At 37.8% G+C, this 20837-nt stretch overlaps 1 protein-coding gene across 1 annotated transcript; it reads left to right on the plus strand.

Moving 5' to 3' along the window:
* The first annotated feature begins 2525 nt into the window (after positions 1 to 2525).
* Positions 2526 to 20287, plus strand: agtr1b (angiotensin II receptor, type 1b). Its single transcript, XM_066682919.1, has 3 exons — positions 2526 to 2698; positions 16342 to 16411; positions 18169 to 20287. The coding sequence occupies exon 3, from the start codon at positions 18289 to 18291 to the stop codon at positions 19297 to 19299; it is 1011 nt and encodes a 336-aa protein (XP_066539016.1). The 5' UTR covers positions 2526 to 2698; positions 16342 to 16411; positions 18169 to 18288; the 3' UTR covers positions 19300 to 20287.
* Positions 20288 to 20837: the final 550 nt, after the last annotated feature.

The raw sequence follows: 20837 nt of genomic DNA on the forward strand, positions 1-20837 counted from the left end.
CATGAACACACACACATTAGTGTATTAGGAGCTGTGAATACGCACTCATGTTCTGATACCGCATGATCTACTTACTCTATGTGGCATCAGCTATACTATCTATATAAATTTGAAAATTAAGTAATGTTTTTTAAGTAGTGAGTGAACCATATTACATTTTAAGTAAAACCATCCTATACTAGAATGCATCTTAGTCAGTATATCTCATTATTAGGACTTTTGTGGTACCATTGTTGGAGTTGAGAAGGCTTATGTAAAAATTGTATTACATCATTAATATCCATTGTTTCATATTCAATGTATAAACATATATTCTCACATATATTCTCTATGAGATCAATAAATTAATCTCTCGTTATCTCTATCTATATATCTTTTTCCTTTTCTGTGTATAGCATCATTGGATAAAAAGAAAACACAGTTTTATAGGTGGAATTTTCTGACCAAATTTTTAACAAAATTGATAATTGAAATGCAATGTAACAAAACAGACATAATAGTTAAATAAAGTGAGGTTCAATGGACTGAATAATAAATTTAAAATAGGAATTGTTAGATGTTGATTTATGTAAAAAAAAATATTTTTATTATTTTTGACATTTTTCTGATTAAAAGTACATACTAGTTGAATTACACAAACAAAAATCTTAGCTCCTGTTGTAATTTGGTAGGTTTTTATTCAGTAAGTTTAAATCTGTTCCCTAGGCATTTTCAGACTATGCAAAAAGTAAAAAAAATAATTATAAAAGAAAAAGAAAAAAAAAACAATGCAGATTTTTGCAATTTTTGAAATCTGATATTGCAACTGCTTTTACTTAAGAGCATAAATATTACAGTAAGTCAGATTGCTTATGTGTTTTTTGACATTGATACTATGAAAATGGACAAAGGATGGAGGATAGAGACTCAAATTTTAAAGTATTAACAGCCATTTAGTAGAAGACTCATTTCAGTGATGTTGGAATGTGATGGGAGTTGGGAGGCTGAAGGTTCCCTGGCTCCCCCAGATATCAGACTTGTTTGCCAGAAATTGTTAAAAACAATAAAAATACAAAGAATATTAAAGACATATGGTTGCTGAGCACACTGTTTGGGAGTATAAAAAGAGGAAAACTTCCTCTTCATTCTCTGCTCTCAGTCACAGTGGAAATGGAATAGCTTCTCGTCCCAAATGGCCTCTTAGCACATAGATCATCATACTGGTATTGTTGCATGATACAAAGCAGCTGGAGTAAGCAAAGGTTGTTTATAGTCCAGCGCTGTAATAAAGTTGTCACTTAATGGATGGTCACAATATCTGGATGTGCAGGGTAAATTAACAGTGCCATTTCTGCAGGCACTGTAAATATTTTGGAAGCCTTGACCGCAGCAAAATGATGGAGATAAAGATATGTGCCCTTGGTTTTATTATGTAGCACCAGCTACAGAGAGATAATAAAAAACACCTGTTGTGATTGTGGAAGTGCCCCACAAGCATTATTTTTGACTAATTTACTGAAAGACCACTCTGCCAATGCATTCACACAAATGGTGTCCAAAGACAAGTAAAAGAACTATGAATTATGCATGGATATGAGTATGAGAGTGTATATTTTTGACTTTCTTTCTGAACACTTGTTAATTATGATCTAAGTGGATGTGATGGTTCACAATAGGGAATGTGGTCTTACAGGTATTCAGGGATGTAAACATAAGGGATCAATACATCAATAGAATAATTTTATAATCAATAAAAAATTAACAGTAAACCAATGCACGCTTAATAGAACTAGGCTGATAGAGTCATCATTTTTGATGGCTGCATCATTCATAAAAGTTGATGTTTCCTGGGTTTATTTTTCCATGTTTGTAGGTGCATATTTATAAATGTTAATTTTATGACAACAAAAGCAGGATCTAGGTGTTGTTGAGAATTTTTTGGTGTGTGTTCTTTCAATTAGTGGGGTATCTGCAGTATATCATATGAGATATAGCAAAAGCACAATGGACATTTACTTTGCAAAAAATGATGTAAATTCCTTGGTCACACTGGTATTGTTTGGTAAACATATTTCACACTTGACATCAGTTCTTTCATTTCTGAGGAGAGAGATTTCTGGGAGATATCAAGAGATTTCTGGGAGATATCAATCACTTTTTCCCATCAAACAATTTTCCCATGCTTCACAGAGGTGTGGTAGAACCAGGTTTACTGTGTTGCTGTCAGTCAGGCTTCTTTCATGTAGTCATCTGGATACAGTCAGTCAGACTGTGACCAGTGCATTCCACAGATTATGATCCTTGTTATTCCTTAAAAGCTTCCTCCCCATCCCCTGTGTCCGGCCTTGACAATGACATATCTATTTATAAAGCTTTGTGGTGGAGGCCAGTTCAAGTGTCCATACCTTTCACAATACGGGGGTGGGGGGGGAGACACAACAGGATACAAGAGTAAGGGAGAGGAGAGAGAGAGAGAGAGAGAGAGAGAGAGAGGGAGGGGGGGTGAGTTGAGAGGACACAGATTTCTTCAGCCTGTTGCCTCTAGGACTAGGAGTGAATATGTTGTGGTGAAGAGCTAATGGTTCATGTTTGTGATTGCATGTGATTCTGTTTGGTTCTAAAATTTGTTTGGGGGTTTTACATTCCCTTTGTTTAACACTTGGCTTGGTGACCTTTATACATCTGTTCACTTTCTGAACCCTTTGGAGCATCACAGCAGGTAAGACCTGTTCATCTCTCATTCATTGCCTTCACTTGTAACTAACCTCATAATTATTGGTCATTAATGATTTACTGAATAATATTTAAATTAATACATTTCTTTCTACTCTCAACTGTGCATTGTTGCTCTTAAAACAAACTCTTAAACAAAGACAGTGTTAATTTTGAAGTGGATCAATATATTTCATATAATATAATTTCTGTTGGTCCATTAATTGAAAGATTTCAATATAAATTATAGGGCAGCAGCGGCTTTCAAAATATATGAGATACAAGGTTTCGTTCAGTGCACTGATGATTTAAATGTTGCTTGGATCTACCCAAGTTCACCTACACAGTAGAAAAAATAAACGGGTGCAGTAAATGTATAACGAATATGAATTCTGAACAGGAGTAAGTGGTTTTTCTTATGTTCTTCCTGAACTCTGGTTATAAATGGTGTGTGTATGTGTTAGAGAGAGAGAGAGAGAGAGAGAGAGAGAGAGATTGAGAAAGAGAGATTATTTTCCAGAATAAAAACAGCAATAATCTGAAGTTGTAGGACATATCAAAGAAAAAAGGTCTCAGAAAAAAGACCATCATCTTCTTTCGTTTTAATATTTCTAAATAGATGAGTCAAGTCAAATATATTTGTATATATGTTATTTACAATCTGATGGTGCCACATAGCAGCTTTACAGAAACAAAAATTAATACAAAATAAATAACCCAATTTTTGGAAAGACAAAGGCTGTAGTGAAAATCTCCCTACAACAGAGGACACTGATGAGACTATTAGCAGGAGACACTTAATGTTCAGACACTCACAGTCACAACTGACAGTCATTAACATGGAGAGAAATACAGAGATGGCATTATTTTTGTATGTAGTATTGAGAATACAAATGTTTTCTGTATAGCGGGTGACTCCAGAAGATCCATCTATAACAGCTTAACTAAAAGGAGAAGAGCAGAACCCCCTCACAGAGCCCCCTGAAACACTTGCATTGCCAATTCAGTATGTTGGAGGGGAAAAAAACTGACTGTTGTGTGGCTGAAGTTTAATTTGTCTGTAAGCTTTTATCCACAGAAACTCATTTGTTACCTGAGTAACAAATTTGTAGCTATTTCTGACTTTTAGCTTACTTTCATGCAGTTAGTGTTGTCCTGAATTTAGTCAGTGACATCTACAACAAAAAAACAAATATTATATATGGAGTAGGAAAAAAGCAGTATCTTCATCTCAGTTCCTGCTTTTCATCTCTTAATTGTCTAAAAACCTCCAAAATACCAATTTACTTCCATGAGCCGAGAGAGAAAGCTTAGCATACAGGACATAGACAGTTTGTTTTTTTTACTGATACTGGGGCTTCGCAAACACCTTAGGCCACTTTTGACTACGCAAACAGACTGAAGAGATAGCAAATGGTGAGAATTTTTTTTTTTATTAAAATTTGTCTGGCATAATGAGAAAAAGGAAATTAAGCCCAGTGGTTCATGACTTTTACACATTCATTGATCATATTTAATCTATGTTTATCTTGTTTGACAGATATGTACAGTTATGTATGGTCAGTATAACAGGGCAAACTGAATGCCATGTTTACCTATAACTGTGCCCTGTGTATATGTATGTGCATGTATAATGAAAATAAAACTTCCCAAAATCACAACCTTGTGGAAGTCAGCAATTCACTTTTGTATGGATGGATGGTATATCGTGTACATGTATGAACTGCTAATATTCAGGTAGATAGGATTTAAAGGTGGGATAGAGCTGTTCCTGTGATTCCAATAATGCTTATAATCTTTGTAAAAAGATAGTGTGGTCTGTGGCAGCCTATCTTAACTGGACTGCTGCAGCACCCTGGGGTGCCATCTCGCATCTTCAGGAGTCCTGTAAAAAGTATTCTGATGTGGCTAAAATTATTATTTTAACAATCATGAAAATGCAGCTGCAATTACTTTGATTTTCAATGTCAGAAACTTCTGAGAATATGTAGAGAAAAAAGGCACAGTTTTCCCACCTTATCTGTGGCCTTTAGTTTAGAGAATCAAGCTTGAGACAGGAGGGTTACTGATTCAGTTCCCATGCCAGCAGGAAAATAATTCATCCACAGCTGAAGTGCCCTAGAGCACAGCACCTAGCCCCGAGCCAGCTCCCCTGCCGCTGAGGTGGCTGCCAGCCCACTGCTTCGGTTGTGTGTGTGAAGAACTGCTCACTAGTGTGTTTGTGTGTTCACTACCATGTACGTGTTAAATGCAGAGAAACAAGTTCCCTAAGGGAATTAATAATAGTATTATTCTCTTTTTCTCAGCATCTTAAACTCTCACTGAAAGACTTAGTCAGCATTTTCCATCTGAGATTTTGCACAGAATCTGAGCAGGACGGTGGATTCGCATTGTGATTGGACACAGCAGACACAGTCAAAATCTTTTGCATTCTAACACTCTTTTTTTACAAAACCTCCTTCATTTTAGGGCACCATAATGTTTAGGACATTTGGCTTTAAAGGTTTTTATTATTACTCAGGTGTGTTCCATTCTGTCTGTAGTGCAGGCACATGATACCTATTTTTGCTTCTAAGGTTTCAAACAATTTTGGGGGCTGTGAAACAAATGCATTAGTGAGCTAATTAATTGCAAGGGGGCAAGTAGGCCAAGGAAGATGATAACAGAAAAGTCCTTATTATTGTAAAAAAAAAAACAGCCTTTAGGATGCTACCAGCAGAAGATGTAACAAACAGAAAAACAGAGGCTAAACTGCCAGATATAATCCTATAAGCACATTATTAGATTTTTTTTTTTTCAGATTAGAGTTTGCAAAAAAATATTACTCCTGGAGAATGGTAATTTGAAGAGACGATACCTGTATCTGAGTGATGGAAATGCCCATGCTTCAAAGCATACCACTTAATCTGTGAAATGTGCTGGTGGGTGTGTTATATCTTGGGCATGTATGGCTGCCAAAAGTACTTGTGCACTTTTCTTCACTAATGATGTAACTGCTGATGGTAGTAGGACATAGAATTATGAGGTGTACAGGAACATCCTGTCTTTTTAAGTTCTAGTGAATTAATCCAAACTCATTGTGCAATACTTCTTCCGACAGCAAGAGAATGATCTCAAACATATCTACATATATATATATATATATATAATGGCCAAGCCAGTCCCACAATTTAAATCTACTTGAGCCTGTGTTCCATATGAACCAGAGGAACTCGTGTCACCAGAGGAAATACTCAGCAACTGATAAGTGCATGCAAGGGATATGCAACATGCAACAATATGCCTGCGGGTTCTCATCAGTTAATTTAGTTTGAAGGGGAAATTTATTCCACTTCATGAAGGAAAACATTTGTTCACCTATGTAAGTGCTTTCAAACACAGAGATCTACTGCATTTATTAAGAGACTTGGTAACTGTTCTCTGTCCAGAGCTTCGTAACACTAGGTGCATCAACACCCTCTGCTTACTTTTCTAATCTCTAAGTGTCTAGTCAGGTCAGTCAAATAATCACGATAAGTAATCCTTTCACTGTGTTTGTTTTCCTCACAGTGCCTCTTGGTGAATCATATAGTGGTAATTTTTAAGTTGTGCTATGAGGTCTGGTCCTAGATGTTTCTTCAGATATCCTAGGAAGCTGTTTTTCTCACTAGGGAGCACTATCTGTTTTTATGGCTGATAGCTTGCTTCATGCTAAATTTAGCTACTTTTAGGATGCTAAATTACACTGCTTTTTTGAATGCACTGAGAATTTCAAACCAATTTATTCTACCACATAAAGGCACTAATGCTTAAGTTATTAAGCGTGTTATTTTGACAGTAATCTTACTTCATACACCATGGAAAAATTCTGAGAGCTGCATTGGTATTGTCTGTGCTTCCATCCAAAACAGAAAAATATGTGTCGCTGTTAATGCAAGAACTCTGTTTAAAATATTTTAAAACATATAATACTCAAACTAACAAAATGGAGCATCATACTACACACTACATACACTCAATTACTTAAGTGATTTAAAACACCTGTTTAATTGAAACAAAATGTATATGTCTGTGCAATATACCAACTTGGCTAATACAGCTTTCACATGCTTTTGCCACATTTCTCACTTGTCAAAAGGATATAAAAATGATTATACACTGTGATTAGACAATATGACTTGCTTCTGTGAATGCTTCTCATTTCAGACTGCAGCAGTTATCTCAGAGCATGAGCATGGGCTATGAGCATGAGCTTATAGTGTAAACATCTTCTGGGCAAATCTGTGTACAGCAGAAGTCTTGTGCGTACCACAGACAGCGAGCATATATCGGTCCACTGGCATAAAAAGGCTGGCACACCACTGCTGGTCCACCATCGGACCACTCAGATTACTGTCCTGTGTACAGGATATAACTAATTTTTTATCTCCTCAAACAGATTTTAAATTCACAGAGACTTTTATTCTGTGAAACAAACTAATACAAATATTACCAACCACTATGAGAGATATAATAATGAGTATAATCCTGATATAAAATGATTATGCTGAAAATGTTGACACTGTGCTGGATTAAAATTATTTACTAGGACAAGAAAAGAACCTAATGAAGGAAAAAAATGTAAATTGGACTGTGAATGGAAAAGTGCTAAAATGTGGCATTTTGTCTAAAATTCTGTTTAATCACCATCGGCCCGCCCAGAAAATGCTGTGCAAAACATTAGTATACCTCTAACTTTGTCCTCAGTGGGCCAACAGTGGTCCGCCATCTCCTTGCTATCCAGCATCTGTCTCACACTTACTCGTGATATAGTCACATATATAGGAGACTGCAATTCATGACATAGTCGCATATTTTCAAAAGTTTATGCAACAATGTCACAATCACTAGTGTATGGGTAATTGCCATGCAAACATGGTAAAAAAGGTGTTTTTTTAACAGAGCTCAGTCAGCAGTGCCTCAGCGTGATGCCTTCAAACCAACCCTTCTCTCAAGTGGGTGAAGAGTTTTAAATGTAAAATTAACTCAATAAACCCTTACAATTCATGTAATTTCCATGTCAGACAAATATGCTGCATTTGGCTCATAGGACCACCTTCAGCTAAACAGCTACGGGATTCCCTGATACTTGGGGCCGCACCTACTTCCCTTACCAGATCCGTGTGTGGCCTCTGCTTTCTCCTGCTTCTCCTCCCACTGCAACCGGCTTCCTGAGTGAACCCCCATCGGCACATGGCTTCAAGCCTCCCCTTAACTCCACCTCCGGCTACATTGCTACAGGACTACCTCATGTTTGGGGAACCTGCCGTCGTCAAGTCTCTGCAGTGCAGACTCGGTTTCTCCCCCCGCTAAGAGCAGCATAGAGAGTGTAACCCCACCTCTACCTCTGCCATTAGCCTCAATGTCTTATTACTGTCCTTGCTGTCTTGCCAATCTGTCTTAGAGGGCTGCTTTTGAAACTAATATTTTTACCTAAGCTGCATTACAAAATGGCACATTACCAGGGGCACTAGTTCATCTACAGTGCTTGACAAGATGTTTGCATTTTGAAAATACTGGAACCGAAAAGCATGCAGGATATTTAAGCATTCATTATGAATCGGCACATTCTTCCCACTGCCTTGATTGAAGGCATTGCACTCATTTAGATGCTACTCATCATCCCAACCACTCCCTTTATCCCCCTCTCTCCATCTGTCCCTACTCATCATCCCAACCCTCCCTTTCCCAACACATCCCAATCATCTCACTTTCTCCCCCTGTGGCAGCTGCTGCTCCATGCCTCAAACTTTCCAGCTCACACCCCCTAAACAGTGGCTGCTGTGCTCCTGCCCAGCACACTGGGTACTGAACGCAGTCTCCTCGCTACATGGCTTCCTTGTTGTAGATTCGCTCTCATCATATCATCATTTTTTTTCTACCACTGACGTTGTGCCCATCCTCTCTCATTTCCAGAGTTCTGCACAATATCAAATCAATTGGTCATCTGCTTCGTGCATTTTGCCTGTGAGTCCAATGATGTATTTTTTCTCACTTTTCAATTTGTGTTAATAATCTATGACGGAGTTTTAGGGCCATGGCGTTGAAAAAATAAAAATAGATTTCGAGATTAGGGTGTCATGGTGGCGCAGCGGGAAGTGTCGCAGTCACACAGCTCCAGGGGCCTGGAGGTTGTGGGTTCAATTCCCGCTCCAGGTGACTGCCTGTGAGGAGTTGGTGTGTTCTCCCCATGTCCGTGTGCGTTTCCTCCGGGTGCTCCGGGTTCCTCCCACTGTCCAAAAACACACGTTGGTAAGTGGATTGACAATTCAAAGTGTCCATAGGTGTGAATGTGTGTGTTTGTGTGTCTATGTTGCCCTGTGAAGGACTGGCGCCAGGGTGTATTCCCACCTTGTGCCCACAGCGACCCTGAACTTGATAAGCGGTTACAGATAATGAATGAATGAATGATTCCAAGATTAAAGTCAGAATTCTGAGGAAAAAATCTTGAGAATATTCTCTGAATAATTTGCCGCGTATAATGGAGCAGACACACAGTGTAACTGTGAAATGCAGTGTGTTGCTTAAGTCATGCTATGGTATAGATTTCAGGAATAAACATTCAGTTCTCTTCCACATCAGGACCACAGTGTGATTAGTATTTAAACCCTGAATTGGTGCACGAAACCATGACATGTAGTTTAACATGATACCTTTAATGATCACGAAAATGATGGATCCAGAGGGAGTAGAACTCCGGCGCCCACGAGGCTCCATCATGTTACGGCTCAGCCTCGTACAATAAACTACAGCCTTATGCATCGCAGTCAGGGGCTGCACCTACGGAGTCGTCATGTCGTGTGAATGCGAATAATAAATAATTCTGTTCACTTCACTGACTGCTTCTTTCACAACTCACTCATGGCGCACAGACTGTTAGTTTGTCTGTCTACATATTATAATAAATAATACCCGAAACAAGTGTTTCTCTACATATTCTGATTATATTCTCGAAATTATACAGACCTTTTTTACTCAATTATTCTGAGACTTTTTCTCAGAATTATTCCAAGAATATTCTCAGAATTCTGACTTTAATCTCGAAACCTTGATTTTTTTTTTCAATGCCGTGGTCCTAAAACTCTGTCGTAATAATCTTTTAAAAAAGTCATACCCATAATAATTCAAGTTGTATGTGTAAGTCTTTACAATTGTGTATTTTATAAGTTGATTTCATACAAAACACACACAACAGACTTTTGTGTACAACTTAAATATTTATGTACAAATACAGATGAGCATGCACATGCATATTTTTGACAGTAATCTTACATCATAGAGCTGTACTTAAAACTTCAACATTACTGTTGGACTGAGAATAGTATTCCAACAAAAAATATGCAGCCAGTAGTGTCCTGTGGGTAGGATTCAATGAAGGACTAGAGGATGACCAACACAAACAGTGCTGTAACAGATCAGCTATTGTCTCTGACTTACTGATCTCTACAAGGTGCGCCAACAAGATGGGTGTGTCTAAGAAAGTGGGCTAAGTGGACAGTGTTTAAAACCTCCAGCAGCACTGCTGTGTCTGATCCACTAGTACAAATGCAACACACTAACACTACTGCACCAAGTGAATGTGACTGCAGTGCAGAGAATTATCATCAACCCAAAGTATATCTGCTCTGTCCCAGCTAGCAAGATATATCTGGGCCGATTCTGGCTCAGGCTCGGCACTGTCAGCTGGCTGCCATCTCGGTGTGAATGCAGCACGCCATGTCTGGTCCAGCTGCACGTTGGCACTGTTGGCTGGCTGCCATCTCAGCCTGTATTCGGCACCCTGTATCTGGCCCAATTCAGGCTGCACGTTGGCACTGTTGGATGACTAAGGCTCAGCATGAATGCAGCACCCTGCATCTGGCCCAATTCCGGCTACACTTTGGCACTGTTGGCTGGCGAAGCGATTGCCATTGCAGTTAGCACACTACACTAATCAGAGCATTTTATTAAATACTTTGTATTAATCAAATGTGGCCCACTTCTAAAAATAAAAGACAATACTGGTAACTGTCTGGAAAACGATGTAAAAAATGTTGTTAAATGCCATACAGTTATAGGTAAGCTTTGTTAATATTGTAATGATTTAGAAAATTGATTGACTGAGACAGAAAAGACAGAAATGCTTATGATGAATAGGGTTAATATAATAAGACAGAAATTATTATGATGAATAGGGTTAATATGGAGACTGTGCCGTGCTGAAGGGAGGAGATTGTTATTTAAGTCATTGAAGACAACTGGACTGGAATGACAGCTTTAAATTAATGAACTCTGAATGAGAAACTGGAAGCCGGCAGAAGCAAACTGCTGTAACAACACAGAAGAAAAAGACTAGAAGACGCTAAAGATTTGCGCTATTTTCTGTGAACGCGGCACGCGAGCAGCTCTCACTGACCTCACGGAACAGTTTCATCCCGTAAGTATTTCAGTTGACCCATATATTTTTGGATACATAAGTATTTTGGTATCACCCAAATGTAGTTAACATTGTTAATGTTATGTATGTAATTCTATCAATTGCTATATTTTACATATATTGAACCATTTTTTCAAATGACAACTTTAGCTAGGCTAACCCGTTTAACTTTAGATATAGAAAATATTTAATTTATATGACAATTGCTCTTACATGAGTATTTTCATTTTAGTAATTATGCGGTTTGATGGCATATTTCACAAGACGATGTGAGCACTTTTGTGGGTTTTTATGTCACACAGAACTGCTTCCCTTAGTATAAGAAACTAAATAAGAAATAAAACTGCTTAAACACATTAAGAAGACAAAGTACTAGCTAAGTAGGTTAAAATATATTCTCAATCTCAGCGCTGAGATTGGTGTAATGTAATGTTTTAAATATAATTACACATAAAATAATTCTTTGTTAGGGAGTAGCAGTGATGTTGAGCTAGTGATTAATGGGTTGAAGGAACAAAACTGGACTTTTAAACACTGTTGTATCTTTAGTGACCAATATTGTACCTTTTTTTCTGAGAGTGTAAGTTGTTATTTAACAAAGCAGTAATTTCTCCATGAACCTGATTCTATCCATTTATGAGGGAAGGGGGTGGTGGTGGTGGGGTTGTATAGAAATAAACTACTGTATTGCAACCAGTAATGAGCCAGATCTGGGCAGAGTCTGGCACTTATGGCATGCTTCTGGCTCAAACTCGGTCGTGGTCCGGATATCGCGATTTAGATATGGCTTGCCAGACTAGGGCCAAGTCATTTGAGCCACACCTCTGCCACAACACTCGGCCGAGTCTGCGCTGAGAGTTTCCCAGATTCGGGCCAGAACTATCGCCCCGCACTACAGCCGAGACAATTACGACTACGATTTTTGCAATTTTGTTAGCTGGGGTGAAGATCTTGACATTATATAATATGGTGAAAGGGGACAAACAAAGCATGCAGTGCAACAGATAGACTAGAGTAGTGTGCGTGTGTTCACTACCACAGATGGCAGAAGACACATTTCGTTGTAAGTTGTACAATGAAAAATAATTGCACATTTTATTTTGTTTCACAATCTATAACTGTAGAACTACAATAAAAATCTTTTGGACAGTGGAGATGAGAGAATGGACACTACGTTTAGGAAAAAAAGGAGATGGTTAGGGTTATATTCTTAAGAATGCAATAAAAAAAAAAACAATCTGTGTAAAATGTATTTCAAATGATATGGTCATATCATATTTGTGTTTGTAAATGAAATCCTATATATTTTAAGAAAGATGTTTTTGTTCTTGACATATACTATACTGTATATGTAAATATACCTAAAGATTGATAGGTCTTAATGCTGGATCATATGACATGTTAATAATAAAAATGCCCAAACCTCTACTTTCACATCATACAAAAAAATCATACAGGCTTAAATTCAAATATCTTCCTATGTAATGCACAATGTAGGTCATAAAATAACCTTTCATTCAAAAATGTATAATTTGTCAGTTAATACATTTGTATTCTTGTCTAACATTTAGTGCACTGTCAGGGTGTAGAAGTATTATTTCTATAATGTGTATAGTGCACTATGTAGGGAATAGGGCACAGTTTCAGACACAGTAATGGATTCTGATTTTACTAGGAATAGGTTCTATGATATATTCCCAGTACACGTGACACTGTGGATCCTTCATAAATGGACTGTCCTATCCGTCTGGCACCCACTATCATAACTTGTTAAAACCCTGCTAATTCACATCACCTTGCCATGAGCACACTGGCCAATGTTCAAAGATAACACTTCACATCTTATACAGGTGTGAGCATTCCCAAGCTGTTCCCCAAGGTAACATGACTTTGTAATATATATATATATATATATATATATATATATATATATATATATATATATATATACAGTACAGTTAGGCACCTAAGATAATAATATATATTTAAACTAATGCCTTCACATTAAGCGTTGTGCTTGTATAAAGTTATATATAATCACAGTAAATACAAAAAATAATAATATAAAACAAATAAGATATATAAGATTTTTTTTTATAAAATAGTATGTGTGAGTGTGTTTGAAGAACAATGTTTTGTTCAGATTCTCCTTGATTGCATGAATTTGTTAAATCAACAGCACACGTTATTTAAAATCATTATTTATTAATCAGTCAAACTAGGTGTTGGATGATAACCTCAAATAATATGGACTACAACGAGGAGAGATTTGGACAAATTAAACCAACACATTCACACAGAATATCACACATTCACACAAAATAATGTTATTTGTTTTTTTTTTAATGTTGGGCATTATCTGTTGTTTGTTTGTTTGTTTTTAGCAAATAAACACTTACTGTTCAGATAAATAGCTTTTTAAATCTCATAATCTCTGGTGCCTAAAACTTTTGCACCATACTGTATATACAGTTGTGTTCAAAATAATAGCAGTGTGTTTAAAAACATTAGTTAAGCACAAAATCTTAATAGCAATTTTTATTTCCATGCATTGGCAACATTGCATACTGTTTTCCAAATCAAAACATGAAGAGAAATTTAAATAATTTTTAACTACTTTACAGAAAATACCAAAAAATGAACACTGGGCTGATCAAAAAAATAGCAGTATCTGCATTTCTCTTTACTAACTCAAAATAAGTACTCTTTTTTGGGGATTTATCATTCCTGTGAATCACTAACCTAATATTTAGTTGAATAACCACAGTTTTTAGAACTGCTTCACATCTGTGTTGCATAGAGTCAACCAACTTTTGGCACCTGTCACCTGGTATTCCAGCCCAGGATGCTTTGACTACATCCCACAATTCATTTGCATTTCTCGGTTTTGCCTCAGAAACTGCATCTTTGATGTCACCCCACAAGTTTTCTATCGGATTAAGGTCTGGGGATTGGGCTGGCCACTCCATAACCTCAATTTTGTTGGACTGGAACCAAGATTTTGCTCGTTTACTAGTGTGTTTAAGGTCGTTGTCTTGTTGAAACACCCATTTCAAGGTCATTTCCTCTTCAGCGTAAGGCAACATGACCTGTTCAAGTATTCTGATATATGCAAACTGGTCCATGATCCCTGGTATGCGGTAAATAGGCCCAGCACCATAGTAAGAGAAACATGCCCATATCATGATGCTTGCACCACCATGCTTCAATGTCTTCAGAGTGTACTGTGGCTTGAATTCAGAGTTTGGGGGTCGTCTGACGTCTGCGGCCCTTGGACCCAAAAAGAACAATTTTGCTTTCATCAGTCCACAATATGTTTCTCCATTTCTCTTTAGGCCAGTTGATGTGTTCTTTGGCAAATCGTATCCGCTTCAGTACATGTCTTTTTTTTAACAGTGGGACTTTGCGGGGACTTCTTGCTAATAGTTTAGCTCATTGGCTCAAGCTGATCATTGGCTGAGCCTTTGCCATTCTGACTATTCTTCGATCCATTCGAATGGTAGTCTTCCGTTTTCTTCCACGTCTCTCTGGTTTTCCTCTTCATTTTAAAGCATTGGAGATCATTTTGGCTGAACAGCCAATTATTGTCTGCACGTCTTTATAGGTTTTACCCTCTCCAATCAACTTTATAATCAAAGCTCGCTGTTCTTCTGAACAATGTCTCGATCGACCCATTTTTCTTAGGCTTTCAAGGAGAAATGCATGTAGAGCATGTGCTGGCTTCACCCTTAAATAAAGGACACCTGATTCACACCTGTTTCCTCACAGAATGATTGCCCTCACTAATTGAACTCCACGCTGCTATTATTTTGAACACACCCCTTTCAATTAATTATGCAAATACACAGACTCAAGAGCATGCATATCATGAATGCTGAGTCTGTTGGTTTTCTAAGAATCTACTGCACGAACTGTTATTGTCATTGTTTGTCATGTGGTAATATAATTTATACCAAAAACAGTGATTATCTGGTTAGTCAAATTGGACTGCTATTATTTTGAACACAACTGTACACACACACAGAGTGTATGTATATGTACTGTCAAAATTAGCAAGCGAGTTCAGGAAGAGTTTTAGAATCAGACTCAAGCTTTAATGAATAAAAATAACACGTGGGGGCAATAGAGAGAGGAAATATAAGACAGACTATGTTACACACTGTTTGCATTTCTGATTACAGCTGCTAATATGTCACTAAGACTTTGTAAAAAGAGTGAATTCTGGGAGAAAGTTGTGGCCAAATTTGGTAAAACTCCTAATTAGTGATAAAACTAATTGTCTATCTATCTATATATATATATATATATATATATATATATATATATATATATATATATATATACTGCTTAGCTAGTTCAGGGTGTCTAGAGTCTACCCGGAATCACTGGGTGCAAGGCAAGAATAGGACTGGGAGGACACACGAAACCCCTCACAGACTATCAATCGGAGCAGGGCTCGAACCCACATTCTCCATCCCAGGACCCTGGAGCTGTGTGAAAGCGATACTACCTACTTTCGCTATTGTGCCACCCTCTGTGAATTTACCATTGCCCTTTTGGCTGACTACTGTATATGCATGGAGATGAACTCCTGATGCATGCCTTCAGCTGCCCACGCTCCAGCAACCACCAAGTGCCTTGAAGCTGTCCCTACACTGAAGTTCTCATGGACTACTAACTATCATCACCAGTAGATTGACCAGAGGAGGATGGGTCACCCCTTGTGAGCCTTGGTTCCTCCCAAGGTTTCTTCCTCAGCTGGGGGAGTTTTTCCTTGCCACTGTCGCCCCTGGCTTGCTCACTTGAGGGTTTTACATTTGTTTTTACATTTCATGTCAAATCTTTGTCTTACTGGAATTCTGTGAAGCTGCTTTGTGACAACAACAGTTGTGAAAAGCGCTATATAAATAAATTTGATTTGAAACTATGTATGAGATGTGCTATAAAACAAACTTTTTTGCTAGCTCCTTCTTTTGTGTTTGATATTTCCAATGTTGTACAAGATGTCTGTGGATGTGAGGTTGGTGTATAAAATGCACTGTGTATCATCAATTAAGACTGCTATCTGCTAAAGGCATCATGATTTACCTTTCATAGTTTTAGTCATTCTAGTGTTAATGGCAATAGTCAGTGTAGTTATGAATACAAGGCCTCTCACTCCCATCTCCACAGACTCCAGACTCACCTTTCCTGATTTAGTTTTTTCATCCTTCCAGGGAAATTTCATGACCTGCATGGAAGGCAATGGAGACAACAACAGGCTGTTGCTGAGACATTTTACACCAGGTAGAGAACAGCACTTCACACATCTTGTCAGCCGTGCTCTAACCATTTTCCCCCCAACAGCTGGGCTCTGGTATGACAGCAGCAGCATAATATTTTCATATTCATCAAAACCTGATGCTATTTTATTTGTCAATGCTGAAACAGGATGCAGATGTGGTTGTCTTCAGCATGCTTTTCTCCAATAATGAAAATAAGGAGTGACAGCAGAAGAATTACCCCTTCTGATTTGCTGAGGATTTATGGCAGTGATTTTGTGCTGAAAATCTATGAGCACAGTGTTGATTGTAGCACCCAAGGTAAACTTGAGCTCAGCAGTCTCAAATCTGAGCATTGTCAGTAAACACTTGAGCGCGGGTATTGAAAATCTATATATTTAATCTATGTAATTAATCTATATATTCTGCATCTATATAATTTGTACATAAACAATAAATCTATGTCTGTTACCCATAAATATTACTTTCATAAAACTATGATTATAGCATTTGGCATTAAAATAATGCCGTAGGTTTTGACTGTGACCACATCTACGTATCATAATTAACTGAACACCAAAAAGATATATAGAGTGCTGACTTGTCTCTAGAAGGCAGGCCCTAGGCTTGTGTTAATTTTAAGGTAACACGTCACTCGAGCTGTTGTATATTGTGGCTGTAAAACATATATTTTACCATGAAAACAGCTAAATATTATGACACACCAAGGAATATAATAAAGCCAAAAATATAATATATCACATAACAGGGTTTGAATATATTTATAAGAGGAGACTATAAACATTTCATCATGAATTACAATAAATTATAACCTTGATCTGATATTACCAGGCTACAGCTGCTGCAATTTGCTCTTTTGTGGTCAACATGAAAGAAAAGCACCTTGTTACAACCTTAAATTTAAACAGACCCTCTCAGCAGTCGTATGTATTTATATAGTGTACACACAAGCAAGAAACCAGTGTCACAGTGATTAGTCATCCCCTGTAATTCAAATAAAATTTTATTACATTGTTGTGGTTTTAAAGATGTTAAAGATTTTCTCTTTATGTTATTGCCAGTAGGCTATTGCACATTTTTTCCACATTTCTCATTACACCCTTTAATTGTACATCCTTAAAATGAAGCTGGAGGCTCATTTTCAATAGCAAATCATGTTGGAGTTTTCTCAAAATTTTCCATCACTGCCTGGACCCCTGGTGACCTGTTTGTTTAGGTGTGCGCTGATTAGGAGTTCACATGCTGAGAACAAGCATCCACAATGAAACGTGACAAACTCTCTCTCTCTCTCTCTCTCTCACACACACACAAACACACACACTCTCTCTCTCTCACCTGGAACTCAAAATAGTTAATGTGGCAGTTAAAAGAAAAACCCCACAAAATCACCTTCTGTAGCATGCTGTCTTCATTAGAGCACCAGACATAAGGAATATTGTACCGATATATTCACCCCATTTAGTTTTTTAGCCGACGGCTGGGAACAGCTTTGTGACCATGCATTTACCACATTTTCAAAAGGCCACTTTAGATAGTGAGGTAAATACAATATCTGCTTTTAATAAAATCACATTTAACGGAAAAAAAACATGGGGAAATTTTATTTCATTATGCTTTTAATGAGAAGGGTCTAAACACAACCTGAACTGGTTCCTGACCAATTGGTTGGGGCAGGCATTTATGACCCATGACTATGGTAATGATGTCTACTTTTTTTGAGGCAGTGACTGACAATTTTGTTGTTTTTTTTTTTTTTTATAGAATATACAGAAGCTCACCCCCTACCCTAAGGTGGATACAGCTCAGATCCAGTGCAGCCCACTGTTTAATACCCTGGGACCTTATGAATACTGAAAGGAAAGAAGAATATAAAAAGCAGAAATGAATAACTTGACATCAGGTGTGCAACTGCACTGCAACATGTCTGGAAGACACAACTTCATTTTCACCTTCATTCCTGTTGTCTACACCTTCAATTTTGTTATAGGGATGGTGGGAAATAGCATGGTGGTGGTCATCATCTACCGTTACATGAAACTAAATATAGTAGCTAATGTATTTGTGCTCAATTTAGCTGTGTCAGACTTGACTTTCTTAATCACACTGCCCATGTGGGCTATCTTTACGGCTACTGGTTACCACTGGCCTTTTGGTAGCTTCCTATGCAAAGCTAGTGCTGGGCTGGTCATTTTCAACTTATATACTAGCATCTTTTTTCTTACTGCACTTAGCATAGACCGTTATCTGGCCATTGTGCATCCCTTCCGCTCCAGGCAACGCCGGACCCTGTTCTATGCCCGGGTCACTTGCGTCCTGGTGTGGGTCTTTGCTTTCTTGCTTAGTGTCCCCACTGCCATGAGTCGAGATGTCTACAAGATTGAGAACCACATGTCCACAGCATGTGGCATCCTGCACAGCAATGACAAGCCCCACCTGCTGGTATCCCTCAGCATCCTGAAGAGTGTACTGGGCTTCCTCGTACCCTTCTTTATCATCATAACCTGCTACTGCTTGATGGGCCGTGCCCTTATTGGCACCAGCGGCCTGCTAAGGAAGAGTTCTCACTCCAGAGAGGATGAGACATTACGCATGTTAGCAGCTGCAGTGTTAGCATTCTTTATCTGCTGGGCCCCTCACCAGGTTTTCCACTTCATGGAGCTGATGGCCATGTTGGGGGTGGTGAAGAACTGCAGTGTTCTGGACATTATTGACACTGCCATGCCCTTCAGCATCTGCCTCGCCTATTTCAACAGCTGTGTCAACCCCATCCTCTATGGCTTTGTGGGATATAACTTTCGCAAGAACCTCCTGAGGCTACTGCACTGTGGGTCTGATTCAGTGGAGGGTCACAAGATGTCTACATTGTCTTACAGAGTTACTGCATCTGTCTAGTAGCAAGAAAGTTATGGGGCATAATAACAAGCCACTTGAAGAATCAAAAACCTAGCATATGAAAACACAGAAAAATATACAAATGACCTTCTTCTATTCATCTATGCCTTCAAAAGAGAGTTTTGATCAGAGATGTAGGAATAGCTATTGACCACTGATCCATTGCTTTGTGACCCATAACATGCAGAATTTGTGTCAGTTTTACTGGGGCTCATCATAATTTTATGACTGACTTTCTATTTTAGCTCCAACACTAACTGACCCCATATGATATATCTGAATATTGTCTTCAGAATTCCTTGATTATCCAAATTATATATTTGGAAGAATTTGATGACAGTTGGTGACCACAACCTTTGTAAAAAGTTTTGATAAAACTTTTGGAAGTTTGGAAATCATTCTTACATCAGCACTTCATAGAAGACTACTAAATTAGTGCTCTGTAATATATAGCTTACAGCATCTGTCTGTGAACAAGAATGTCTCACTAATAAAGTGGAAAAGCAAAAGGTGTAGCAGAATAAAGTCATTAAATAATAAAGTTGAAACTTCAAACTGTCCTACACATATAGTGGAGCTTGACATATTGTGAACATTTTTGTATGTTCTATATTTCTGCAAATCTGACATAAAACTTATTTAATGAAGTCCTAAAAGTAGCGAGAGACTAAACTAAAACAAATGAGACAAATTGATTTTTAATCAATGGGAAGACAATAAGATATGAACCCTGTTTTATTTAAAGAACAGTGATCTATCAGAGTCTGGTCCTCACAACTCATTTGTAGAAAAGTATTATGGCATGAAAAAAGGAGATTTTTGTGGACCTCAGAAAGAGGTAGATGCTCATCCAGGTTATAGAACAATTGCTTAAGAGTTTGGTCTCCACCCATCCAGTATGACAAATTGTGTACAAATGAAAAAAATTTATGACATAACCATTGTTACCCTCCCCAGAACTGGTCAACCAACAAAGAACATGCCAAGAGCAAGGTGTGTAACAAAGCAAATAAAGGTCTTTCTCTGCATTCCACTGCATTCCAGCTTGCTGCATCTGGGCACATCGGCTTGCCATCACTGATGAAACAATGAACTCTGAATTATACCAGAATATTCTAAAAGAAAATGTCAGGACATCTGTCATTGGGCTAAATCTGGATTTGCCAAATCATTAGTCTAACCTTGATCCAATAGAAATGTTGTAGAAGAACCTGAAACAGCAGTTCATGAAAACAGCACAAAAGAGTTAAAGCTCTCTTTGTATGGAGGAGTGGGCGAAAATTCATCCAAGCTGCAGAACACTGACCAGAAAATTAGTTGCAGTTGCTGCACAAGTGGGTAAAAGCAAAGATTTACATATATACCACTCAAAGATATGTAATATTGGAATGGAATTTTGTCTTGTTTGTTTGATTGTTTGGTTTATTTACTTTTATCAAGGAGAAAATATGGAATTTTAGGCCAGATGTATGCAAAAATATTGTAAAATTTTAAAAGATTCACAAACTTTCAAGCACCACTGTATGCAGCTCTGTGTT

This window comes from Hoplias malabaricus, chromosome 10 (assembly GCF_029633855.1).
Source record: "Hoplias malabaricus isolate fHopMal1 chromosome 10, fHopMal1.hap1, whole genome shotgun sequence".
NCBI lineage: Eukaryota > Metazoa > Chordata > Actinopteri > Characiformes > Erythrinidae > Hoplias > Hoplias malabaricus.